Genomic DNA, 27063 nt, shown 5'->3' on the forward strand with positions numbered 1-27063 from the left:
TGTATTTAGGAAGAAACATTTCCAGAAGTCTTCCTTATAGCCCCATAAGTCAGAACTAGATCACATGCATGCTCCTAGTTACAAGGAAGACCGTAAAAGCATCTGTTTTAAGCCTCTAGTTAAACTCAGGCTCCTCTTTTGTATGAACTGAATGAAAGCGTGTCCTGTTGATTTTACCTCCTAACTCTCTTTTGCATACATCTAATTCTTCTCACCTCCCCCACTGCCAGCACCCTCCCACCAGCCATCAAAATATCCCACCTGAACTACCCCAACAGTTCCAAACTGGTTTTCCTGTAGCCCCACCTTGTCCACTCTACCATCCACTCTTTACAGTTTCCGTGATATTTTAAATGCAAATCTTACCATGTCACTTCCTCTATAATGGATTATGTTCAAAACTCCTACCAGGTCCTGAAGGGTCTGGTCGCGCCCACCTTTCTAACTTTGTCTCCTGCAGTGCTTCAGCTCACTTTGTACTCAGATCACACTGACCACCTCTTTGCTCCTTAAAAATCCTAAGCTCCTTCACAGCTCATGGCTTTTGCACGTGCTATTCCCTCTGTCTGGAGGGACACCCATTCTCCACCTCCCTAGTCCCTTCTGCCTCATTTCTCCTTAGTTTTCATGTCTCCATTTAAATGTTTTTACTGCATGCAACGGTTATTTATAAGGTGTTATCAAGTCAATGAAATACAGAAATATTCAAAGTTGTTAAATACAAACGGGAGGGATGGAAGAGAATGAATTTTTTAATTTCAGCAGTTAGCTGATGTTCATCTATTTAGAAAATGCTGGCCCTTTGTTAAATCATGCTAGATGAGAAGCCATTTGCAGGACTCATTTTCTTTTCCTAAATGTCTTCCTTCTTTCACCCATTTGATCAAAAAACAACGTTTGGAACCCAGCTCCACCACTTTCTAGTGGTGAGGGTTCTTCAGACAGGACTTTCCTCCTTGGCACTATGACGATGTATCCCGTCCTCCTCTCATGGTTGGTGGCCTGTCTTTGTTCAGTTCTGGTGGTACGATTGCAAGTTTCCTCTCTAAAACGAATCCCAAGAAATATATGGAAATGTATCACTTTCAAATACACGCTGCTGTGCATATCATTTAAAAATCCAAGAATGCTAAACTAAGTTAAGGATATAAAATATTCATATTTTACCATATTTCATACATTGAAATACTCTATAAAAATTTCTTCCTATGAATTCCATATTGTAAGTTATGCAATAGGTAGGCATCATGTCTTTCACTACTTCACCACTTTAGAAAATCCTCAGAACAAAGATGCTGGGATGTCAGTTGCTCCATACGCAGTCCTTCAGAGGAGTTACACACGAGCTCAGTGAACATCAAAATAGTTCTTTGAAAAATAAAAGCATCCTAGAAGATGCAGCCGGTTGCACCTCTGCCTTATTAGTGAAAATGCCCTATGTCAAAACCTTTCTGTCCAGGTAATAAAAAGCACCCATATGTTCCTGGGAACAAAAGCCTCCTGAAACTTGACGCCATCCGCGGGTTCACTTGACTTCCAGCTCAGGGCTGGATCTGTACTCCTCAGGCGCGGTGGCTGTCCACGGACTTCTAGACCTGAGGGAAGGAAATTCACATCCTCACTGAGTCACGCTAAGAGACCGACACTGACTGGCAGGCTGCGGTATAAGGTGCCGGTTAAGACCGCGGGAGCCGGAGTCAGGTCTCCAGGGTACAAATCCGGCTCTGCCACACTCACCAGCCGTGCAACCTTGGGCAACCCTTTAGCCTTTCAGAGCTAAGTTATCCTCAAGTGAGGATAACAATAGTTCTTACCTCCTAGGGTTGCTGTGAGGAGGAGTAAATAAGTTAATCCACAGAAAGCGCTTGGTAGAGCGCCTGGCTGGCACATAACGAACTTGTTAATATTACAGCCTTTCAACTCAGGGCGCCTGCAACTCTGCAACACTGTGCCTGGGTATGGAACGGCTCCTGTAAGTTACAGAACTTGAGATTCTGGGAGCTGAGTGGCCACGGTTGGGGACGCGGAGAGGAAAGGAAAAAAAGAAATTGGGGTAGGGGCAGAGGGAGAGAGAGCTGCGACGTATATCCGCCGGAGCCCACCTGCAGCCTCGGTCTCCCGGCCTCCGGTCTCCTCTACCGTTTCTTCTTCAGGAGTCCGACTCGCGAGAGGCGCACGCAGCCTTTCTCCAATCAGACATCCCAAGGCTGGCGCCACGTAGGCGACCTGGTCCAATCTCGTCCCTGGAAGGCGGGAACGCGAACTTCCTACCTGCACCTGTGGCAGCAGTGGCCGCCTCCTGGGTTATTATTTTTTTCTTCCCGCTGCCCCGGGGCTCTGGTTTCTAGAATCACTTGGCGAATAACCAGCAGGTGAGCAGATGTCTTTCCCCGCGCGCAGGACCGACGCGGTAGGGAGCTTCAATGCATCAGAGTGAGCCCCTGAGATCCCATCTCCCTGCGGCTCCCGGGCGGCGCTATCAGGGAAAGGGAGAATGAAAGGCTACTAGGCGGGAGAGACTGCCTGGCCATTCACCTGGGGCAGTGAGCCTGGCACTCACTCGCAGGGGCGGCCTCCGGTCGGAGCCAACAGTACTTCGAGCTCCGGGCTACTGCCGCCGCTGCGCCAGGAAGCTGGAGGAGCCAGGGGAGACCAGCAACAGCAATCGGCTTAGCTGGACTGCGGCGATTTCGGCTAGCACACCTTCCAGAAAGAAACCTGACCTCTCCAAGACCGCGCAGAGGGACGCCGCACCCCGACTTCCAGATTAACCCAAGCGCACCCCCTCCCGACTCTGCGCGGGAAGAGAGGCGCGGAGCCGCGGGGTCCTGGGAAGCCTGAGCAGGTGAGCGATCAGGGTGATTCTCCGTCCGCCAAGACAGAGCCCATTCCGGGGTGTCACGCTGGGGCGCTCCCTCAGCGCCCGAGGAGAAGTTACTAGCTGCAGGCGTTCTGCGTAATTTGCAATCTTTCCCATGAGCAATTTGTGCAAAACCCTTCCGTGCATACAACGTTGATTGTGGAGAAGAAAGCGTAGGGTAGAAGACTGAAAGTAGCATCAGGAACACCCACCACTATCACCAGCACCACCACCACCAGTGAATAAGTTGGGGGTGCTTTTCCGATCTATAAAGCGGAGGGGGAATGGATGTTTGCAAACCCAACTGCAAACTGTGCCTGAGGGTGTGGGTGCCTTCTGTAAGGAAAGAACTTTTGGCCATTTTTTCTTCTATTGTTTTCAAGTCGAGTGTGCCCTCGGGGCGTTCTGGGGAGGAGCTGGTGCCAAGGTCTCCTTGCTCAGGGGAGGCCGCTGCGGCCGCCGGCGTAGGCCCTCCGGCTGTCTCCCCCCGGTTGGGGAAGGAGAACCTCCAAACCACAGACACCGCCGAATTTTCGCTCTCCAGAGCGGGCGAATCCCAGCAGCGCCGGGCGCGTGGGATGGGAAGGAGCCCAGCGGAAACCTGGAAATGAGCCGCGGCGCCAGCGAATCCTGCTCGTTCGTGGAGTTAGTGCCCAGCACAGAAAATGAGCAGAGGAGCCTCGCTTCCGATATTCGCACCTTAAGTGCTAACAAACAGCCTTTTCGCTCCGCAGTGCTATTTTAAAAGCTGGGAAGAGGCAAATTGGAGTTCTTGGTTGTGCGCTCTCTCCTTTGGAGGAGGGAATTGCGCAAGGAAAAGAACAGAAGCCTTTAATTTGTAACTTAAAATCCCATGAGTTGAGTTGCCGAGTACAAACAGACGTGGTGCATATTTTAATACAGAACTAAGGGAAGGGGACTTGGGCTCATCTCAACCGCAGGCAGCGGGTGGCTTCAAAGAAACGCAAGATTGGTCTCTGGGGAATAAAAGGAAGCGTTAGGATGGCGGTTTTCAAGGCAAGTTAGGTCTAGACATGCTTCTCTGAAGGTCATCAGGCATAAGTTTTGTCGAAAGCAGAATTTAAAAGAAACAAACACCATGAGCTTGTCCCTCGCTCTTACTGGCCTGTAAATCCGCCCCCCACGCCCCGCCCCGCCCCGCCCCCGAAGAATCACATCAAAAAGGATCCCGGGACAGAAGTCCAGGGAACAAAAACCTTTGAGGGAAATTTCGGAACTGTTTGACAGGGATCTAATGTTCATGGCTCACCTATAGCGGGGGCGCGCTTGCTTCCGGGCGCCCTCCTCGCAGGTGCCCTTCTGGACCCGGTGGGTCACCTTTGGGCTTCGTCTACAAACGGGTGGAATGACAGGACAGGCCATTTTCCCTCTGGGGCCTGGTTAATCCAGAAGCCCCGGCACCCACCCCTGGGTGGCCCTCGCGCGCGGACCACTGCGCTATCCTGGAAGCCAGACTAAGGCTGAGGCCAGGGAGTGCCAAGACTCAGTCTCGAGACCAGAGGGTGGCGCCCCGGAAGCCCTTGGTCCGCCTGCGCCCTGGCGGGGGGCGGGGGGGGGGGCGCGGCGGTGCCCTCTGCGGCCCGCGTGGCTGCGGACCCTCGGACCCCAGCCGCCCCGGTGCCAGACGGAGCCAAGGGGAGGAAGTGGGATTGAGGGGCACGTGACTTCGACAAACCCAGTAACGAAGTTTTGTTTTCCTCCCCAGCACAAGCCTCTGCTTCGGCGGCTCCCAGCCCGCAGCCCGCTTGCGAGAAGCCGGGGCAGGGCCGAGGTGGACGAGAGAGGCGCCGCTGCCGCTGAGGCCCTTCCCCGCTCGCCGCGCCCCCCGCCACTTGGCCCGCTGGCCATGGCCGACGGCGGCGGCACAGGCAGCTCGGGCTCCTGGTGGAGTTCGTTAAAGAACAGCAGGAAGAAAAGCAAGGACGCCGCGGGGGGTGCGAAGCCTCCCACCCAGCCTGACCCCGGGGAACCCGCGGCGCCTGCCCCGCCTGGCCCCGACTGGACTAGCAGTTCCCGGGAGAATCAGCATCCCAATCTCCTCGGGGGCGCCGGCGAGCCCCACAAGCCAGACAAGTTGGGCGGGGAGAAATCGGGCAACAGCCGCCGAAATTTGAAAATCTCGCGCTCGGGCCGCTTTAAGGAGAAGAGGAAAGTGCGCGCCACTCTGCTCCCCGAGGGAGTCAGGTCCTCGGAGGAGGCGAGCTTCTCTGGTGACCCGCACGAGGACAAGCAGTAGCCCAAGCGCTCCGGGACTCTCTTCGCACCACGCCTCCCCAACCCCCAGGTCTAAACCCGAGAATTCTGCCCCGCCCCTGTTCTTGGAGTCTCATCCCACCAAATTCAGAATATTCGCACAAGGCCTCCAGAGTTTATTTTCCTAGAAATTGACGTGACAAAACAACGTGTTCCGTGTATCACGACTCAAGGATGCATTAAATATTTATTCGTGGTAAGAGAAGATACCGCAGAGGAAGTTGGCACAATTTTTTTCAAAAAACTTCAGTGGCCTCGTTTGCGTCGCCCGTGGGAGTGAGAAGGGTACTTTTGTAAGAGACCTTAGCTCAGCTGGAATTGCGCAGCCCTCCACTGAGAACGGCATGCTCTGATTCCGAACTTGCTATTGGAAAGCAAATCACAGTGCTATCTTTAATGCCTGAGAAATGCACTTTAGGAGTACTTTTGTAGACACACCTTAAGTGAAGGGATGGAAGAGAGCAGGAAGCATTCTTAAGTAGAAGCATTTTAATTAAGGCAGGATTGCTTTTAATGTTGAACTGCAAAACTGTACTTGCCTGTTGTAGCGTGGACTATTAAAACTGTTGCACTGTAAGACTTAAGGTGACTTTTGTATTTTTTTTTCCATTGCAAGACTGAAGCTCATCATACTTAAAAGCAGGCATGCAAAATCCAGGGTGACAGAGTTAATCATTTGCCACATAACCTGACAGTTCCTCTTGAAAAGCTGCAGGGAGGAGACCATGTCTACAAACTACCAACACCCAGATAGGAAACAGCTAGCTGGATATCCCTATTTACAAACCAAGTTCGAGGAAGAGAGGGAGAGGTACCAATTAATTATTCCTAAGTTTTCTTTTTTACTTCAGTGCATCTTCATAGAGTAAGTCACAATGCTAATAATAATTCTTTCTGTATTCATTATTAACCTGATTCAGAATTGTCTAAAAATACTTATTCAAACAGGTGGACTGAACTCTCAGTTTGTGCAAAGCTGGCTTTTTTCCCACCCTCTTTGCTTCAAAAGCTAATTTCCTTAGTCTGAAGTAAGAATTTATCTAGGTGCAAGGCCTTAAAGATCTACCAACCTGTAGATTTTTAACAAAAATCTACCTGTTTGCTTTTGTTATGAACTTCAAGTAAAAGAGTAAATCAGTACTGAAATCACTTGCTTTCAGCAAATTACAAGAGAGTTATTGTAGTTGTTAAGATCCCTGGGACCTCTTCCCACCACAATTCAGTTCATTTATAACCATTTAGAAATGCATAGCGGGGAAATTATAATGATCAAAGTGTGTGTGTGTGTGTGTATATATATACACACACATTGTACATATATATAATAGATATATATTATATTAATATATTAATAACATATATAGTTATAAAGCAGAAACTAACACACCACTGTAAAGCAATTATATTCCAATAAAGATGTTAAAGAAAATAACATATGTAATATATATAATATATATAAATATATAAAATTCTGATTTCACTGAGTTGGGATTAAATCAGTGCATTCCTCCCACTGCATAATTAGGACTGCTTTAAAACTATGTAATTACAAACCTCAACTGCCGATTGTGCATTGCACTCATATATATATAATATATATATAATTTATATATGTGATGTCTACATTATATATATATATAATTATTATATATATTATATATATATAATGTGGATAATGACAGGCCAGAACTTGATTGGAGCTCCTGAATTTGTTATATATAGTTTTTGGTTTCTCTTAAATTAGTAATTTATAACAAAGTAATTTATAACAAAGCATGTTGATTGTCCAAAGAGATTTAACAAAGAAACTTGATGAAAATGGCTAAAGTGGATTTAAATTAGTGAATCAAGCTTGGATACCAGCAAAATCATAGAGTTTACCATTTGATACATGCACTTCCACATACTAAAGGCTTACTCCAAAGGAAATTGTTTACATGGGGATTATGAACACCTTAGTTTCTTAAAAAAGAGTTTGTGAGGGTTTTTTTTTTTTTTTAATCATGAAAAGTTTTTTTTTGCTTTGTATTCAGAATTGGGAAATACGTGACTGAAGTCTCATCAGGGTGAGCTTTCTGGATGAGGAAGACTTCACGTCAATTTTAAGTGGGTCTACCTACCATCTCTAGACTCTGATGAAGAAGAGGGAGTTGGGATCTTGGACTCAGAAGAGGTTCGTGCTAAGGGAGGGGACTGTGGGCTGACCAGCAGTGGGAGTGAATAGAGCAGACGCTGTCAAATCAGGCTTTGGAACACCTTCATACTATTTTAATTTCTGTAGAAGGTAATCAAAATTAGAGTAGATAACTACCCAAAATACTTCTCCCCTCCCAGGAAGACCAAGAGATTAGATCTGTACCCATTTATAAAAGTAAGCCAGCCATTGCATACTTTTAAAATCTTATACTAACCCTTTCATCCAGTTTTATTGTTTTAAAGAACTTTTTTTTCTTAAAAATTCCTTTAGATGCACAAAACATTGGCATTTTCCTGGGTTGTGTGTCTAGTTTTGGATCCCATCCAAGTCTATAATTGCTGCAGATAATCAATAGCAGACATATAGCAGTGGAACTTATTAACATGACATCTTTCCCCACTGCTCTGAAAGAATTTAAAACCATGCTAATGGCAGTTATGACAATGAATGCAATGCACAATTGGCAGTTGAGGTTTGTAATTACATAGTTTTAAAGCAGTCCTAATTATGCAGTGGGAGGAATGCACTGACTTAATCCCAACTCAGTGAAATCAGAAACCAAGAAAAATTGGTGGGATAAAAGGATCATGAGTAAGATGAGATAATTTGACAAAGTGTCTTGCTGGGATTTATGTGCTCTGCAGATGATTAATTACATTCCCATAACATATATACAGATTTTGAAAATGTTTAAACCTCTTGATATTTTATAGTAAATAAAAGGAAAATGTTGAATTAAATTTGGAGTTAATTAGGTTGGAGACTTTTGTTTTCTTAAAATCCCTTACAAATGAAATTTCACTCACAAATTTGGAAACGATTAAAGAAATTCTTATGCCATGCTTCCAAATTATGTGAAAAAGGGACAAAAGTCTAGCAGCGTGTTTGCTCAATATTTTCATACCCATGATAATTATATGCACAGGGTGGTTTTTACCTCAGGGACTGTCCTTGCAGTCGGTGGCTGAGCAGTAACTCATATTACAGGTCACCTGAACGTCCCTTTGTGTTCGTGCTTCTGTTGTTCATCCCATTCTGATTTGCATTTCAAGAGCAGGGACTCTATTTTGTATACAGTTAGGACATTCTGCTTCATATAACACTGGGAAATATTTTTCTCTGCTTTGAAATGTAATGCAAACTCAGAACACTGATCTTGCCGAGTCCTTAGAAGGGAACTATAAACCTAATGAACGGTAGCATGGGCTGAAGCTCTGTCAGAAATAGTTCTTCTCATGGGATACACAGAAGAAAATCTGGGTGTCTTGAAATAAATAATAATAAAAGTGGGCACCTTTCAAATAAAAGGTGAACTGGAAAGGAATAAGGGGGAAAATAGGGCACTAATATCCAGTGATCACAAGGCACCTTTTATGAGAAAAAGAGATAGAGAATATTATTTTTCCTTAGTTGAGCAGTATCAGCCAGACTAGAAACAAACACTAAAAAAAAGCTAGCATGATAGAGATGTAGGGGTAACTGATCTTTAAAAACTCTTATTTTATTTGCAGAGCATCTTATGATAATTACCCAGAAATGTAAGAGATCCTTTCTTGGGATAAGCATGAGTTTATCTCCATGGCAAGTAGAGGGTGGGACCAGAGATATTTTATACCCTTGGGTGTCAACATAACCAGTACCTTAGGCTAGAAACAAGTGTGCAGCCCAGGGTACACTGTCACTGACAAGCTGGCTGTCCCATCAGAGCTTTGTTCTTCTCGCCTGTTTCCTGTACCCTCGGCCCCATTCTCACCTCGCCTCTGAGCGATTACATGTGTGTAATGTATATGTAAAGGCTGAGAGACGTGGAAGAGGGGCCGCCCGGAGGGAGGCACAGGGCCCTTCCCCAGCCTCCTGCAGGCACAGTGTATTAACAACCACTTTGTCAAAAGATGGCCCCGTACATCTGGAACATGGGATGAATAGCATTCGTGGCGAGAGAAGATTATCATTAAGGATATAAATTGTAAGGAAACCGCACAGGTCTTGCCTGGCAGAGGACAATTGACCACAGTATAGAAGTGGTAGTAGCTAAAGATCACGATATATAAGACTGACAGAGGATATCATTGATCCTTCCAGGTATTCAAAACAAGGAATTCAGCCCTTCTTCCAAACCAAATTGTGCTGCGGATGACAAAGCGATGGATGCGTAACTGTCATGTCAGAGTTGTTGACATAACCTTGTGCAATAAAAAGATGGAGTATCTTCATCTCTGACATGTGTAACAAGACTGTTAACCCACGAGACAAAACTTTCCGGCCCTTAAACTAGAAACGTTCATGTTGAAGAAGATGAAGGTTCCTACCCCTGAAAGGAGTTGCTGACTCACCTGCCATTAAGTGGGGAATACGGGACCCATCCAGGACCTCCCTGTGCTTTTTCTGAAGGGATATTCCTTGAGTTACAAGTACCCTAGATTATTAATCTTTTTCTCGTGCCAGTCAACATGCATATCCTACAAAGATGGCAGCAAAGAGCTCCTGCAAAGTTTTCCAAGACACCCGGTCATAATTCTCTCTCTCCCTTGCTCTTAGATGAGTCTTAGATGATCCGGGTGTTGGTTTGCTCTTCTGTAAAATGATGGGATGGAGTCTATATTCCCACTTTAAAACTCTCTCTTAGGAATTTGCTATTTTGAACAACGGGCTGTGAAGAGTGCTCATTGTTTACTATAAAACACAAAGGCACCAACTGTCCAGTACTGATGGTCAGGTGGGAAGTTGGGAGGGAGGTAGAGAAGCATAAATTGCAATAAAGCTGCCACGTTATCCTATGGTGCTGTCACCACACTGTCATCTGGCCCAATAATCAGGGTAATTCTGCTGTATAGGAGCATGGAGCCTCATTATTCATGCCTAGAATCAAATTGCAGCAAGGCTATATAATTATATACATATTATTTAAAAAGTGTGTTTTCACAACTATAATCTCAGTTCCTCATAACTAGCCCTCGAGGGCCCCAAATCCCACCAATCTACCTGATTCTGTACTCTTGTTTAAACTCATCTTTTTCCATTCTCATTGGTGTTGTCCTTGGTCAAGAATTCATCCCCTCTAGGCCAGGGGCCTGGAAATGATCATTTTTTAACTCTTCTCTACACTGTCTTTTTTTTTTTTTTTTTTTTCTACACTGTCTTTAAAACTGTGAAGGATAAGGTCAGACTCCTTCACAAGGGCTGCCACCCCTATCCAGCCATTCCATATTACTGACAATTCCCGAGAGTACCTTGCCATGCCTGCAGGCTTCTGTCTGTCCTGTTGCCTCTGCTTGGAATATTCTTTCTCCACTACCTGCCTGGCAAAGCCTCAATCAACCGTTAAAATTCAAGAGTCTCTTCCCACGCGCCTGTCATGGTCCTCCTTCACTCTGTTGGGAAACACCTATGCATAGGACATTCAAGTGCATGTTACCACTCCCACTGACCATATTATATGCATGTGATCACATGCCTCACTGCCCTTTTAGTCGAGGAGCTCAGGGAAATTCCAAGGGCAATGTTCATTCTTCACACCCCTTCATGAACTCCTGGCTAACCTACAAGGTCATGGGCCCTCCATGCTGTACTTGCATGTAATTCTTGGTAGGGTCATAATCTTTTCTCTTCTAGGAAAGCAGGCTGTGTCTGGCTGATAGAAAAATTTAAGAGGGTTGTAATCAGTCAGAGCCTGATCAGGAGAGAGAAACCACACAGTAATTTGAACAGGGAGCATTTACTGTACAGAACTATTACCTGTGATACGGATTGCAGTGAGAAGGGATTGCCTGCTAAGAAGTAACAGGAACCCAAAAGAACACAGTAATAATATAAGGTGTAACTACGACCCCGGAGCTGAGATTAAGCGCTCAAAGGAGACCCCCTGTTCGCTCCAAACCCCTGCACCTTGTTGGAAAGGGCACGGCTAAGACACACTTGTAGGCAGAGAAATCACACCAGTGAAACTTGTTTGGAAATCCTCCTACCAGAACTGGTTTTTTTGTGCCAGTGGGCACTAGAGCACTAATCACTAAATTATTTGAACAGCATGGGTAAAAATACAGGCAATATTGCTGTGTTAATACACTATGGGAGGGAACTGGTGTTTCTGTAGGCTGGGCTACATTCATTTCAAGAGGGCAATTGCTTGCCTATAAAGTGCCTGTGAGAGTGAGAAAAGGCGGCTACTTCCTCTGGGTGGGCTTCAGCCCCCCCCAACACTCCCATAGCAGGCACCCTTGTCCAGTAACAACCTACACGGCCTTATACAGCAGCTGTGAGTCCAGGAATAGATGGAACTATGCCCTGAAGGTGATGGGCTTTGGTAAAGGACAGACTGGCCTGCCTGAAAGGAAGCCCAGGTTCTAGACCCATTTTTCTAACTGGTAGTTGTGTGGTCTCAGGCAAATCACTTAACTGCTCTGGGCTTTCATTTTCTCACCTGTAAAACAAGAAGTTCAGACACTTCAAGTTCAAAAATTCTGTTATTATAGTGTCTATTAAGAGAAGCAGTGTTTACCTTTATATTCAAAACAGACCAGATCTCCAATTACATGCAATAAATTTTACAGTAGGATTGTGGTCAACGTCATGTCCCTCACCATTGACATGGTATTTTTCTGGGCTGTGATCAGATCTACCAATACCAGCTCTTCCAGCTAACTTGAAATTTCCTCCTTTGCATATATATTATTTTTATATATTATAAATATATATATATTATAAATAGCCATAAACGCCTACTCTTCCACTAAGTTTTAACTGTGACATTGGTTGCTTCGCTCAGAGCCTCCAAGATAGAGTTAGATGCCCTCGTCTGTGTCCCTGCCGTGGACACACAGACTCCTGCCGCAGCCCATCCCATGGACAGTATTGTTACTGTCTCTACCACCAGATGGTAAACTCTTAAAGGGGAGGGACTCTAATTTATGCTGGCTCTGCTGTGGCCAGCGCAGCGCCTAGCACGTAGTACTCATTAAATATTTGTTGAGCGAATGAGGACTTAAATTTCTTGCAGGAGCAGTGAAGTAATATAGTAGTTAAGACAGAGGGTTCTAAAGTCAGATGAGTTAGATTTAAATCCTGGCTTTTCCATTTACTGTCTGTGAACCTATTTGAGTTATACAACCTGCCATGCTTTAATTTTTGTTGTTGTTATTTGTTAGTTTTGTTTGTGTTTGTGTTGGTTTTTTTTGGTCCCGATATTGAGATATAATTGACATATAACATTGTATTAGTTTAAGGTGGACAACGTAATGGTTGGATAGATTTATATATTGTGAAATGGTTACCACAGTAACTTTAGTTAACATCCACCATCGCACATAGTTAGTTTTTTTTCCCGTGATGAGAACTTGTAAGATCTACTCTCTTAGCAACTTCCAAATATACAATGTGATATTGTTAACTGCAGTCACCATGCTGTACATTACATCCCCAGAACTTACTCATCTTACAACTGGAAGTTTGTACCTTTTGACCACCTTCACCCATTTCCCCCACCCCCTCTGGCAACCACCAGTCTGTTCTCTGTTTCTATTCAGTTTGTTTTAAATTCCACATATAAGTGAGATCATACAGTATTTGTCTTTGATTTATTTTACTTTAATTTTTCTTTGTTTTTTTTTTTTTTACGGTTCGCGGGCCTCTCACTGTTGTGGCCTCTCCCGTCGTGGAGCACAGGCTCCAGCCTGTTGCGGAGCACAGGCTCCAGATGCGCAGGCTCAGCGGCCATGGCTCACGGGCCCAGCTGCTCTGCGGCATGTGGGATCTTCCCGGACTGGGGCACAAACCCGCATCCCCTGCATTGGCAGGCGGACTCTCAACCACTGCGCCACCAGGGAAGTCCTCCTCCCCCTCTCTTGCTGTTCTTCCTTCAGTGCTCTTAATTGCTCAAACCAGAAAACTAGAAGTCATTCTTGGTTCCTCATTCTTCCCAACTCACTGGCTCTCTTCATTGAATTGATCAGTCTGTTCTGTATTTTTAATAAACTCTTTCAAATCTGTCCACTTCTCTGCATTTTCCCTGCCACAAAGAGAATCTAAGGCACCAGTTTCTCTCCCCTGGCCCAGCGCAGCAGCCTGCTCTCTGGTCCTCTCTTTGTATCCACTCCTGCCCCTACTATAATCTGTTCCCCAACCCACCACTGAACTGAACTTCGTAAAAAGTTAGATTTCAAAACTTTTTAACATAGAAAGCTAATCCAGTACCTCCTTCCCCTGGTTAACACTCTCTGATGTATGATGAGACAGCATCCTCCAGATAAAATCCTAAACCAATAAATGTGCTTTAAGCACCTCGCTGGGTCCAACCTCTGCCCACTCCTCCGTGTCTCTCTCCCTGCCATCCCTTCCAGCACCCTCTATTCCGGCCAAAGCAGGCTCCAGGTCTTGCACTATGTTCTCCCCTCCGCCTTGGAGGTCAGGTTTTCCAAGGTCCCAAGAGCTTGATGAACCTCTTTCGACAGACCCTTTCTTTGCAGACCTTCAGTGCTTTTGAGGACATTGCTGCTGCGTGAGCAGCCGTGTGGAATGGAACTGCAGTGGAGTCATCTACCTTCTCCAGCTCAGGTTTCCTTGTGAATAAATGCAAATACCACTTCATGGTGTTTTGCTTGAACTAAGCACACATAAAAGCATATCTCTTAGAGATAAACTGCATAGCCCAGAGGAAGCCCTCAGTAATATCAGCTGTTTTTATTCTTGTTCCTGAGTGATGGGTTGAGATTGGCCTGAAGGAATTATTTCAGCAGTTTCCTTTAAACCCTGTCTGGAATGTGAAGGCTCCATTCCTTGGGGAATGCCAAGAGGCATTTTGGAAAACTGTGGTCATGTTTTTGTTTCAAAAACTCAAGGGCAGTTGGACATCTAGGAGATGGAGAAAAAGAAAGAACCTCAGGTCCAAGAGGACAAAAAAAAGAGAATCGGATTCCGTGCTGTCATCTATATGTTTAAGAACATACCCTGAATCTGGGATTATATGACGAATGTATTTTAAGGTGTTGTCAGACCCCCCAAAAAGGGAAGTAAAATTGGGAAGAAGAGGCAATTAGCTTAGTAGGGAAATGCAATGCTAAGTTTCAGGAATGCCTGGGGGATGGCTTAGGGATGTGGTGACACCACATTGTCAATAATAAAATCTCTAAAGCCCTGGGAGTGACCATCCTCCCTGCATTTCTGATCCTAGAGACGGTGAAGGACGAGAAAGCAGCTTCATCGCCATGATCCACATGCTTCCCTCTAGCTGTCCACTGCTGTATTACTGCAGGTGGGGACTTCACATGGGACAACTTTTGCAGATAGTGGAAATCCAAGGCAGCCTTAGGTAGCTCACTGTCAGTTCCGAGGAATATGTCAACACCTATGAGCCCTGACAGACCACTCTTTGCAAGAAATCTCTCTCAGCCTGAGTTTGCAGAAGGGTATGTTTTGATTGAAGGAAGCCACTCACATCTTCACCCTTGGACATATTCTAAGTTTCTTTTACACTGAAGCCAATTCTCAGGAATTAGATGGAGAGATTGAGGCAGAGGGAGCACAGGGGGAGTAGGAGATGTAGCCTGGTGAGGCTCCCAACAGGCATGGGTTTTGAAAGAAAGTTCCCTGTCAGTCCCCCACTGATTGTAATGAGAACGAGGGGCTGTAGGTGCCCCTGACCCTGGTATAGCCAAGGCTACAGGCACTAGGAATTTTTTGGAGGGAAGAAGGTAGTTCTTTCCAGTCTACAGGGGCACAGAGCTATGGCTTTTCAGGAATGAAGGGTAGAATTTTGCCCATTGCACCTTTTAATTGGGACACTTAGCTGTCTTATTTTTGTAATGTAATAATTAATTTGGGGGCTAGGTAACTTCACTGCAAATCAACAAGTATTTATTGAGTACATAGTACAAGGGCCTTGGGACAAAAAATAAAGTAGATACTAATATTTTTAGTCCTTCATATACTTTATAAATTTAAACCCTGACTGTGTCCTTCATTTATTTTGTATTGATTTATCAATTTATTGAAAAAATATTTATTGAGTTCATTCATTCTTGTATTTATTCAGTGTGCCTATTAGGTACCAGGCAGTGAACTAAACTGCAGATGCAGAAGAAAGTAAGATCTTAATCTATACCTACTTATAATCTTACTGCAATACAGTGTAATACAAGCAATAATAGTTTGGAGACAGGCATTGGATCATTCAGGAACCATTCAAGATGTTTTGATGAGTTAATTACATCTCAGGTATTGTGAGTGACCTGAAGGTGTTAAACGTGCTCCCAACCCCGGGGGGAAAATCACCCCCCCTGCTTCTGGACCAACATACCTGCCTACTTAAGCCAATACATAGGAGAGACTGCCAGCAGAGTGTGACGTTCTGCCTCTTAACTCCCCAAGTTTGCAGATTTCCAGAGGCTGAAGCCTCTCCCTTTATCCGCTCAACCCTTTTGACTTCTCAAGGCACACAGATCCACTTCCCAGGAACCACTACATCTCCATTGCAGTCAGAGCGCCATGTCTATCCTCACCAATGAAAGAATGATGAAATATGCTATGCTGTATAATTTAACCTGTTCGCAGTTGGAACAGAAGCACCAGCTTGCCGGACTATCCGTTCTGACAGAATAACCTCTCTTTACCACAACTGTCAGTAGGATTTCTGCTTGTAACTCTGCGCAAGGACAGGAGATGATCGGGGAGATGATCAGGGCAAAGGCTTGTGAACCTGGACACAGTCTTCAGGACTCATGGGCAGGTCTTTCGATGAGAAAAGAGTCTGATGCTGTAGCCACAGATACTCCTCCCCGGCGGGCTGCCTCTTTGACTCAGCAGCCTCGTTTTTCCCTTGGTCTCTCAGGGAGGTGGTGAGCATGGACGACTAAGTTCACTAAATCTGACCTGATTTGCATCCTTCTTTTCTACTATTCATCCAGCCATCAAACTTCCTGTTCCTGAACTCACTGAGTGGGATACTCATTCAAATACTTATTTTCAGGCTTTTCTAGCTATGAAAATGCAGTCTTGCTTTCCGAAACCATGCTACTTCTCTGGTTAATTATAAAAATTATAGGACTTCAAAAAGGACAAAAATAAATACACAAAAATTTGTATAGAAGATTTATAGGACTTCATTCACTAGGCAGCGACTTTTACTAACTCCCTGGGAACAGCGTACTACCCAGACACATCTATACAACCACATCACCTGGTAGTTAAGAAATGGTCACAACTGCCACAAAGCGCGACAGGCTGCATGCCATAGTTAACATTGCTATAGGGCTTTATGATTAAGGATGTGCCTTCATATCTGTAATTTCATGTGATCCATAGAAAAACTATGTGTGGCAGATGCTTTAGATTATTACTGCTATATCCATGACCCTTTGACAGGGGACTTTGCGGCTCCTCCCATCAAGATGTAGAGTCTATTTCCTAACGCTTTGTCTTTGAGCTCATTTCTAGTGTCTTGCTTTGGCCAATGGAATGCGGTAGAAGTGATATTTTGCCAACTCCAATTGTATTAGTCTGCTCAGGCTGTTATAACACCACAGACTGGGTGGCTTAACCAACAGAAATTTATTTGTTCACAGTTCTGGAGGCTAGAAGTTCAAGATCAAGGTACCATCAGGGTTGGTGTCTGGTGAGACCTCTCTTCCTGGCTTACAGAGCTTCTCACCTTAACCCCACATGGCCTTTCCTCTGTGCTTGTGCAAAGAGAGAGAGATCTCTGGTGTCTCTTCCTCTTCTTATAAGGACACGTCCTGTTAGATTAAGACCCCTCCTTTATGGTTTCATTTAACCTTTATTACCTCCTTATAGGTCTTGTCCCCAGATACAGTCACAGTGGGGATTGGGGCTTCAACATATGAATTTGGGGGAGGGGGACACAATTTGGTCCATAGCACCAAATCTAGACTCCAAGGGGCCTTATGAGCTTTGAGTCTCTCTCAGAAGCTGTCTCCCGCTTAAGACAAGTCCAGGCTAGTCAACTGGAGAAGAGTCCTCAGGAGCAGAGATAAGCTGTCTTCCTGAGGCTACCTGAGACCAGCTGGCTTGGCTGCTCACTGCAGAAGCAGGAGAGAGCCTAGATGAAACCAGAGCCACCCAGTTAAGCCAGGTCAAATGGTGACCTGCAGAACTGTGCATGAAATTCATTGTTTTAAGCCACTACGTTTTGGGTGGTTTGTTAGGCATCAAAAGCTAATTAATGTTGCAGATATTACTTTGACCCCCATTTTGTTGATGAGAAATGGAATCTCAAAGAAATTAAGTGATTGTTCAAGGTTCTATGGTTAGTGAGTCCTAAAGAGCTGCATCTTCTGAATTCAAATATTTGCTTTTTCCATTGTCCTCTGATTCTACGCCAGGAAAGATGGACTCAGGGTCTGGAAACATAAACATATTGATGTGGGGCAATTTATGATCCTTTTCCTGGCAAATTAATTCCTAATGCACTGGACTTTAGATTGGGCGAGTGTGTATGTGCATGTGTGTGCATGTGTGTGTGTACGTGTACATGTACCTGTATTTCCTCTGAAGGGTACAGACCCAGGGTTTATCAGGCTATTTTATTCCAAATGAATAGTTTTATTGGCTGTGATAGATCCAGGCCCTGCATGTTTATGTTAGCGTGACTGGACCAGCCTCCGGGTAAAAGTGGGCATGGGCCTCAATATGCCCCTTAGGTGTGGACCTCAATGAGAATGTTTCCCAAAACTTTGCATGAAATGCTGAACACAGTTGTAAAAACTAGGTCAGGAAGAAAGCAAGGCTGCAGAGAAACCCTTACTGGAATGGAAGATGATTGCTACTTGAGAAGAATGATAGACAAAGGCCAAGAAGGGGGGCTTGAGTCATGGGACCCCTGCTCCCCCATAATGACTTCCCTGGTACTGAGCCTCTACCTTCTTTAACAGTCATATTCCTCAGTTGCGCACTGCAAAATCTCTGGCTCATTTCCAATATTTTGCTCTTTAAGACAGTGCTATATAGAATAATTTGAACATAGATCATTTTGCACCTGTGTAAATTTTTTGGTAAAGTAACATCCTAGAAACAGGCATGCTGGATCAAAGAATATATACTTCACAACATTTTTATAGATAAATTTTAGAGATATCATCAAATCGCCACTGTCAGGGTTGTACCAATTTACACTTCACCAGCAATGTATGAAAGTGACTCTCTCCATAGCCTCACCAGGAGAGTATTACCAAACTTTTGGATTTTTGCTACATAATAGGTAAGAAATAGTATATATCCAAGGTAGTTTTAGTTTGCATTTCTTTTCTTATGAGTAAGCTTGAGCATCTTTTGGAACATTTAATTTCTACGTCTTTTATATGAACTCTCTGTTCACATCCTTTGTCTGTTTTTCTATCACGTTATTAGTTTAATTGCTCTTTAATCATGAGACATATGCTAGTCTTGTTTCTCTAACTAGATTACTCTTAATTATATTTTACATGGCATTATTGAACTATTGTGTTCTTTAACTTTCTTGTGTTATGTTTTATATGTGGGGGGTTGGGAGGAGAATTTATTGTGAATTTCCAACCACACTGTTGATTCTCTAAGTACAGGACCCATGAATTGCATTTACTTTTTACTTGCTCTGTTCTAGTGTGAGGCTAAGTAATAACTCATCGTCAGAACTACATGGCTTACTGAATGAGTGAGAACAGAAGAATCAAATGTTGTCTGGAGGTTGGAACCTCATTTGTCATGGGTTAAATGGTGCCCCTCCTCCCCAAAAAAGATATGTCCTAACCCTCAGAATCTATGAATATGATCTTATTTGGAAAAAAGGTCTTTGCAGATTCATAAATTAAGGATCTTAAAAACTGAGAAGAGGCCACGTGAAGAGGGGGGCAGAGATGGAGTCGGGCAGCCACAACCCAAGGAATGTCTGGAGAGGAAAGGAAGCATCCTCTCCTACAGCCTTCAGAGGGACTGCAGCCCTGCCAACACCTTGATTTCAAACTTTTGGCCTTCGGAATAAATTTGTGTTGATTTAAGCCACCAAGTTTATTGTAGTTTGTTATGGCAGCCACCAGAAGCTAATGGTCCTTCACGCCTTTGATCTTGTCTCTGCCGTGTTCACTGAATACGTGTTATTCAGTTGACTGTGAAGAGAGAGAGGAATGAAGGAGATACAAAAGCACAGGAGAGGAGGGAAAATACAGGTTTGGGGGTGTAGGGGTGGAGAATGAGAAGAGAAGAGAGAGGAGAAGAAGGAAGAGAGAAAGAAAAAAATGAAATAAAAAAAGAGAAAAATGAGGTAAGGATGGGTTGGCATCTGCTCAGACATTTGGCCTTTTTCTTGGTCCTCATCTTTCTCCACGTGGCATCTCTTCTACTCTCCCTCAGCCTCTCCGGGCCCCTCAGGCATTCGGCCACACTAAGCAAGTTTATTTTTATGCTCTTTACATTTTTTGTCCCATCCCACGTTTCTGGTTTCCAACCTGCAAGCACCAGTGGGCTGGTTAGAAGCCTGAGCAGAGACACACGCTCACCCAGAAAGCTCCCCTCCACTGTTCCATCAGTCACCCTTAGCAGAGGCCTGGGATCCCGGCCATTCTAGTATTCGGGGCCTCCCCAGCCCAGGCAGGGCATTGCAAATCTATAAGCACCCACTTGGAATGCTTCTGCGGTCACATCAGCCCACTATCTGCCGCCCACAATACAAGTGAGGGAACAAAGGAAGTAACCCAGAATTGCCAAGTGTGCCCTCTGAAAAATTCCAAAGGCGGGAAGAAGATTTTGATTAATTTGCCATTTATCTTCTGGGTTTGACTAAAGTGCTTTAGACATCTCTGTACTGCCCCTAGTGGTCGCCAGCCGTTGTGTTCTCCTAAAGGACCTCATGGTTTGTAAATTCCTCACTCACTTTTTGAAATTTTCTCTGTGTTTTAGTTAGGACCTTTATTTAGAATTATTTTTACATAGAGAAGATATCTAAATATTTTTAGAATCAATTCCATTTTTTTCTTTTATGATCTCTATTATTTTAAAAAAATATTTCAAAATATTCATTCTGTGAGTTTTGATAAATAATAGCATGGTGTAACAACCATCACAGTCAGGATACAGACAGTTCCTTCACTCCAAAAACTCCTCCGTGTTGCAACTTTATAGTCAAACCCACTCCCTGCCACACACACACCCTTAAATCATAGTAAACAACTTTTGATCTTATTTCTACTCCTACAGTGTTGTTTTTTCCAGATTTTCATATAAATGGAATCATGCAATATGTAACTTTTTGAGCCTTGCCTCTTTCACTTAGCGTAATATATTTGATAAACATAATGCATCAATGTTGTTGAGAATATCAATAATTCATTCCTTTTAATTCCTGAGTAGTATTTCATTTAATGGATGTACCTCTTTATCCATTTGCCCAGCTAAGGATACTTAGATTGTTGCAGGTTTTTGTAGTTATGAATAATGCTGCTACGATGATTTGAATACAGGTTTTTGTGTGAACCTAAGTTTTCATTTCTCCAAGGTAAATACATAGAGGTAAGAGTGTACATTTATATGGCAAGTGCAAGTTTAACTTTACAAGAAACTGACAAACTGTTTTCCAGGGTAGCTGTACCATTTTCCTTCCCATCAGTAGTGTATGAGAATTCCAGATACTCCATATCCTTGTACTGTATTGGACTTGGTATTGTCAGTTTTTGTTTTTGTATTAAACATTTAAAAAGATGTGTAAAGGTATCATATTGTGGCTTTAATTTGCATTTCTCTAATGACTAATAACGTTGAGCATCATATCTTGTGTTTATTTACTATCTATATATCTTCTTTGGTGAAGTGTCTGTTCAAATCTTTGCCCAGGTTTTTAGGGGTTTTTTTTGTTGTTGAGTTATGAAACTTTTTATATATTATGGATATAATTCCTTTGTCAGATGATTTGCAGATATTTTTTCCCAGTCTGTATCTTATCTACCACTCTCTTAACAGTGTCTTTCACAGAGCAAAAGTTTCTAATTTTGTGAATTCCAAGGTAGCAAATTTTTCTTTTATGTCTTGGACCTTTAATGTCATATCTAAGAACTTTTTGCCAAACCCAAGGACATAGAGATTTTCTTTAAAGTTTTCTTCCAAACTTTTATAATTTTATATTTCATTACATTTATTTTTTGCATATGTATATTCAATTGTTCTAGTACCATTTGTTGAAAAAACTACGGTTTCTCCAGTGAGTTATCTTGGCACCCTTGTCAAAAAATATATTGGGCGTATTTGTATGCATCAATTTATGCACTCTGTATTCTGTTCATTCATCTTTGTGTCTATCCTTTTGCAAATACTTCACTGTCTCGATCGCTGTGACTTCACAGTAACTCTTAAGATCAAGCAACATGAATCTTCCAACCTGGTTTTTCTTTTTCCAAACCATTTTGTCTATTCTAATTATGTTGGCTTTCCATATAAAGTTTAGAATGATATTGTCAATAGCTACTGATAAAAAGAATCCTGCTGGGATTTTTATTGGGATTGTAATATATCTATAGATCAATTTGAGAATTATCATCTTAATATTGTCTTTCAGTACACAAACACAATAAATGTAGTTCTTTGATTTCTTTCACCTGTGTTTTGTGGTCTTTATCATGCAAATTCTGCTAATATTTTGTTGTTTCCACCTAAATATTTCATTTTGGGGGCCATTGTAAATGATACTTCAGTATCTTTTACTTTTCCTTGCCTTATTGCACTGAGTAGTATGCTGCTAAATAGGAGTGGTGAGCATCTTGTCTCAGTCTTGAATCTTATTCCCATATCAAGGCAAAAGTATTTATTCTTCACCATTATGTATAATTTACTACATATAATTTATAATGTCTAATTATGTCTAATTTAGCTTTAAGTTTTAGTAGATGTTTGTTATCATATTGAGAAAAATTGCTGCTATTCCTAGTTTATTGAGAGTTTCTATCATAAATATATTTTTTATTTGTCAAATGATTTTTCTATAGATATTGATATAATTATGTAGTTTCTCCTTTTCAGTCTTCTTTAGTCAATGTAATCCACATTAATTTTGGAATGCTGAACTAGCCTTGCTTCTTGGTGTTCACCCCATTTTCTCATGATGTTATCTTTTGCATATGTTGCTGGATTTAACTTGCTAAAATCTTTTTGAGAATTGTTGAATCTATGTTCATGAGAATTATTGGTCTATAGTTTTCTTGTGTCTTTGTCTGGTTTTGGTATCAGGGTAATATGGGCCTTGTAAAATGAGTAGAGAGGTACTCTCTCCTCTTCAATTTTCCTAGAAGAGCGTTTGTAGAATTGGTATTATTTCTTCCTTAAATTTTTAGTAGAATTCACCAGAAAAGCCATATGAGTCTTGAATTGTCTTTGTTGGAAGGTTTTTTTTTTTTTTTCTTTTTTGCGGTATGTGGGCCGCTCACTTTTGTGGCCTCTCCCGTTGCGGAGCACAGGCTCCGGACGCGCAGGCTCAGTGGCCATGGCTCACGGGCCTAGCCGCTCCCCGGCACGTGGGATCTTCCCGGACCAGGGCACGAACCCTTGTCCCCTGCATCGGCAGGCGGACTCTCAACCACTGCGCCACCAGGGAAGCCCTGTTGGAAGGTTTTTAACTACAAATTCAATTTCTTTAATAGATATATGACTAGTCAGATTACCTATTTTTGTGTATGTGAGCTTTGATAGTTTGTGTCTCTCAAGGAATTGTTCCTTTTCATTTAAGTTGTTGAATTTATGAGCATAACGTTGTTATAGTACTTCCTAATTATGCATTTAATGTTCACCCCTTCTTTGTCCAGCTTTTGCTTCTGGTATATTAATTTGTGTCTTCTATCTGTTTTTCTTGGCCATTCTTGCTAGAGCTTTATCAATTATATTGTTCTTTTTAAAGACCCAGTTTTTGGTTATGCTGACTTCCTCCATTGTTTTTTGTGTTTTCAGTTTCATTGACTTTCTATTCTTATCTTTATCCTTTTCTTTCTTTGCTTTGGGCTTAGTTTGCTCTGCTTTTTCTTATTATTTAAGGTGGAAGATTAGATTACTGATTTGAGACCTTTTTTCCCCCCTAGTATAAGCATTTATTGCTATAAATTTCTCTCTAAAAATGGCCATCATCAAAAAATCTAGAAACAATAAATGCTGGAGAGGGTGTGGAGAAAAGGGAACACTCTTGCACTGCTGGTGGGAATGTGAATTGGTACAGCCACTATGGAGAACAGTATAGAGGTTCCTTAAAAAACTACAAATAGAACTACCATATGACCCAGCAATCCCACTACTGGGCATATACCCTGAGAAAACCATAATTCAAAAAGAGTCATGTACCAAAATGTTCATTGCAGCTCTATTTACAATAACCCGGAGATGGAAACAACCTAAGTGTCCATCATTGGATGAATGGATAAAGAAGATGTGACACATACATACAATGGAATATTACTCAGCCATAAAAAGAAACGAAATTGAGCTATTCGTAATGAGGTGGATAGACCTAGAGTCTGTCATACAGAGTGAAGTAAGTCAGAAAGAGAAAGACAAATACCGTATCTAACACATATATATGGAATTTAAGAAAAAAAATGTCATGAAAACCTAGGGGTAAGACAGGAATAAAGACACAGACCTACTAGAGAACAGACTTGAGGATATGGGGAGGGGGAAGGGTGAGCTGTGACAAAGCGAGAGAGAGGCATGGACATATATACACTACCAAACGTAAGGTAGATAGCTAGTGGGAAGCAGCAGCATAGCACAGGGAGATCAGCTCGGTGCTTTGTGACTGCCTGGAGGGGTGGGATAGGGAGGGTGGGAGGGAGGGAGACGCAAGAGGGAAGAGATATGGGAACATATGTATATATATAACTGATTCACTTTGTTATACAGCAGAAACTAACACACCATTGTAAAGCAATTATACCCCAATAAAGATGTTTAAAAAAAAAGAAACCAGTAAAAAAAAAAAAAAAAAAAATTTCTCTCTAAAAACTGTTTAGCTTCATTGTGCAAATTTGATGTGCTACATGTTTCTTTTCATTCAGTCCAAAATATTTTCTAATTTCCATTGAGACATTTTTTTGTCCCATGTGATATTTAGAAGTCTGTTGTTTAATTTCTAAATATGTGGGGATTTTCTAGATAAGTTTGCTATTAATTTTTGGTTTAATTTTATCATAGTCCTGATTTCAATTCATTTCAAAGTGTGCTAAGGTTTGCTTTATGGCCCAGAGTATTGTCTTTCTTGGTGAATGTTCTGTGTACACTTGAAAAGAATGTGTGTTCTGCTGTTGTTAGGTAGAGAAGTAGAGTTTGAAAATGAAAATATTTCAGTTCAATCAAGTTGCTTGATAGTGTTTAGGACTGCTATAGCTTTGGTGATTTTCTGTGTACAGTTACCCTTGAACAACATGGGGGTTAGAGGCACTGACACCCCACTGAGTCGAAAACACCAGTACTGCTATCTCTGCCTCAAAAACAAAGGAATTGATAAATGACTCACCCAAGGGCAGGAAGCTGAAACAGTGGATAGAATCAGGACTCAAACGCTAGTTCTTTTGATTCCACATATTGTGATCCTGTTGAACACAAACATTGCCCCACGTTAGTTAATTTGAGATCTGTAAAATGAAAATACAGGTACTATATTTATTTTCTTAAATCTGCGTATAAATGGACCTACACAGTTCAGCCTGTGCTTTTCAAAGTTCATTATCTGTCCCTCCCTACCAGAATGCGAGTGTCCCAAGTACAGGACTTTGTCTTATTCGCTGCTATATCCCGAGCATCTACATGCCTGATCTGACCCATAGTAAGTACGCAGTGAACATATGGTGAATGAAAGAAGACCTAGTGAGAAAACAAGCAAAAACACTATTCTCTTGTATATTTTAATGAAGTTGATTTGCAATGACAGAATTTTGAAATGTCTAAGAGCACATGAAAGACTTTGAGATCATCTTATCTGGAGGTTATCAATCTTTATTTCTCTGAGCATATCTGAAGGATACAGAACAAGCCAAAGCCATAGATCTCAACTTGAAGGGATGCCCTTGCTGGGGGGAATATCAGAATAGGAGGGAGGAGGAGGACCTAGGTAGAGTTTATGGTTTGAGGAACCTTTCCAGGTGATAGGCTTTTCTCGGGAGACATGTTTGTTCATGCTCTTCTTTTCTAAGCTCCTTCCACTCCTACTTCCAAAGCCCCTTTGAAAAATACCAGTCTGGTCCAACTCCTTCCTTAAAGACAGTGATTCTGAAAGGTTAATGATTTGCCCAGAGTCAAGAAGCTAGTGGAACAGCTGAAGTAGAAACCAGTATCCTGACACTGTCCTATAGGATCAAATAAGGAGCACTGAGAGTCCAGATTGTCAAAATCCATATCTCTAGAGAAGAGTTTGGCACAAAGATTTGAGAAGGGTTAACGGAATTTGGAGCCAGACCGTCATGACTCCAAATGAAGTTATTAACTTCATTCAGTTTCATTTCCTCATATGTAAATTCTGGATTTACTTGAATATCCAATAGCCACCTAAAACTCAGCACATCAAAAGTAAGTGCTCTCTTTTTCCTCACTCCAAAACCACCTCCTCCTCCTCTGTTCCGAATTTCATTAAATGCCAACTGCCTCTCCACAGAATCCCTTTCTCTTTCAACCTCCCTCACTCCCACCTTTGAGACCTACCAAATCTACGTCCTAAACGTCTCTCAAATCAAGTCACATTTTATCCATTCACATTGTCACTCCCCTGGTGTCAGACAATCATTTTTTGTTTTTGCCAAATGACTGCAACCTTTCTAATTCATTTTGTTGCCAACAGTCTTGCCTCTACCCCCATCATTCAACCACATGGTTGATTATGTTTTATTTTGTCCATGTTGGTCCTCTCTGCTCCCACCATATTGAAAATTTTTTCAGTCCTTTTGGAAATGTCATGCATATTCCACCCTTTGGATATTTCTTCATGCTCATTTTTATTCTGGGATTTTTTTTTTTTTTTGGTGGCCAATTCATCCTTTTATATCTGTTTGTGTGTGTGTGTGTGTGTGTGACACATACCTTCTCTTTATGCCTCAATAAAATGTGGGTCAGACACCCCTCCAGTGTGCTTCTGTAACACCCATACTTCTCCCACACAGCCCTCACCACTCTATATCATAACTGTTGATCTGTTTACACCTTGTCACTAATCTTAATCTCTATAAGGTCAGGGATTGTGCCTCCCATGTACACTATTATACCTCAGGTGCCTAGCAGGTACTAGGTACATAATGGCTGCTTAACAAATGATATCCATTGTCATCATCTTCCTTATCTTCATCACCATCATGATTGAATAGAGTCGTGATTTACGTAAAATGCTAAGCATGATGACTGGTTGACAGCAATACAGAGTAGCTTTAATTATTTAATATTCTTATTTTCTTCACCAAAAGTTAATATTTCTGAGCACATATAATAAAACTCAAAGCAAAACACAATTACATCCGTTTGGTATTTTATCATAAGGTAACAAGTAATAAAAATATAAAATACTTAGCATTTACATGTATACGTGGACGTACTAGTGATATTTTCTCCCCAAATTCACTGACGTTCTTGAGGAAGAGCAAAAACATGACTGGAAGTTCTCTTGCACTCTGCTGACTCACATAGTAAAGGTCAAATATTACTCTATGCGTTTAAAAAATCCTTTCTGTAAACAAATCATTTAAACTTTAGCCACACCTCAACTATTCCAAGAACAGATACATTCTTAGTAGATGAACAG

General features: G+C 42.5%; 1 protein-coding gene and 1 long non-coding RNA gene across 4 annotated transcripts in view; one reads left to right on the forward strand and one right to left on the reverse strand.

The window, feature by feature from the left end:
- Nucleotides 1-27063, reverse strand: part of LOC141279555 (uncharacterized) — a 145341-nt gene that overhangs the window by 32225 nt on the left and 86053 nt on the right. For both annotated transcript variants that reach the window (XR_012334021.1, XR_012334022.1), the window contains exon 3: nucleotides 24796-24871. This is a non-coding gene — a long non-coding RNA (uncharacterized lncRNA). The remainder of the gene's footprint in view (nucleotides 1-24795; nucleotides 24872-27063) is intronic.
- On the forward strand, nucleotides 2017-5829 carry PRR15 (proline rich 15). Of its 2 annotated transcripts, none has more exons than XM_019931235.3 (2): nucleotides 2017-2845; nucleotides 4587-5829. In XM_019931235.3, exon 2 carries the CDS (start codon nucleotides 4728-4730, stop codon nucleotides 5115-5117), a length of 390 nt encoding a protein of 129 aa, XP_019786794.1. In that variant the 5' UTR covers nucleotides 2017-2845; nucleotides 4587-4727; the 3' UTR covers nucleotides 5118-5829. The 2 variants fall into 2 exon arrangements, with proteins under 2 accessions (XP_019786794.1, XP_073665879.1); XM_073809778.1 differs by lacking the exon at nucleotides 2017-2845 and adding an exon at nucleotides 4051-4189.

This window comes from Tursiops truncatus, chromosome 9 (assembly GCF_011762595.2).
Source record: "Tursiops truncatus isolate mTurTru1 chromosome 9, mTurTru1.mat.Y, whole genome shotgun sequence".
In the NCBI taxonomy this organism is placed as follows: domain Eukaryota; kingdom Metazoa; phylum Chordata; class Mammalia; order Artiodactyla; family Delphinidae; genus Tursiops; species Tursiops truncatus.

Excerpts from the sequence above, each read along its gene's own strand:
- PRR15 (XM_019931235.3), top strand. The coding sequence starts at position 4,728 with ATGGCCGACGGCGGCGGCACAGGCAGCTCGGGCTCCTGGTGGAGTTCG.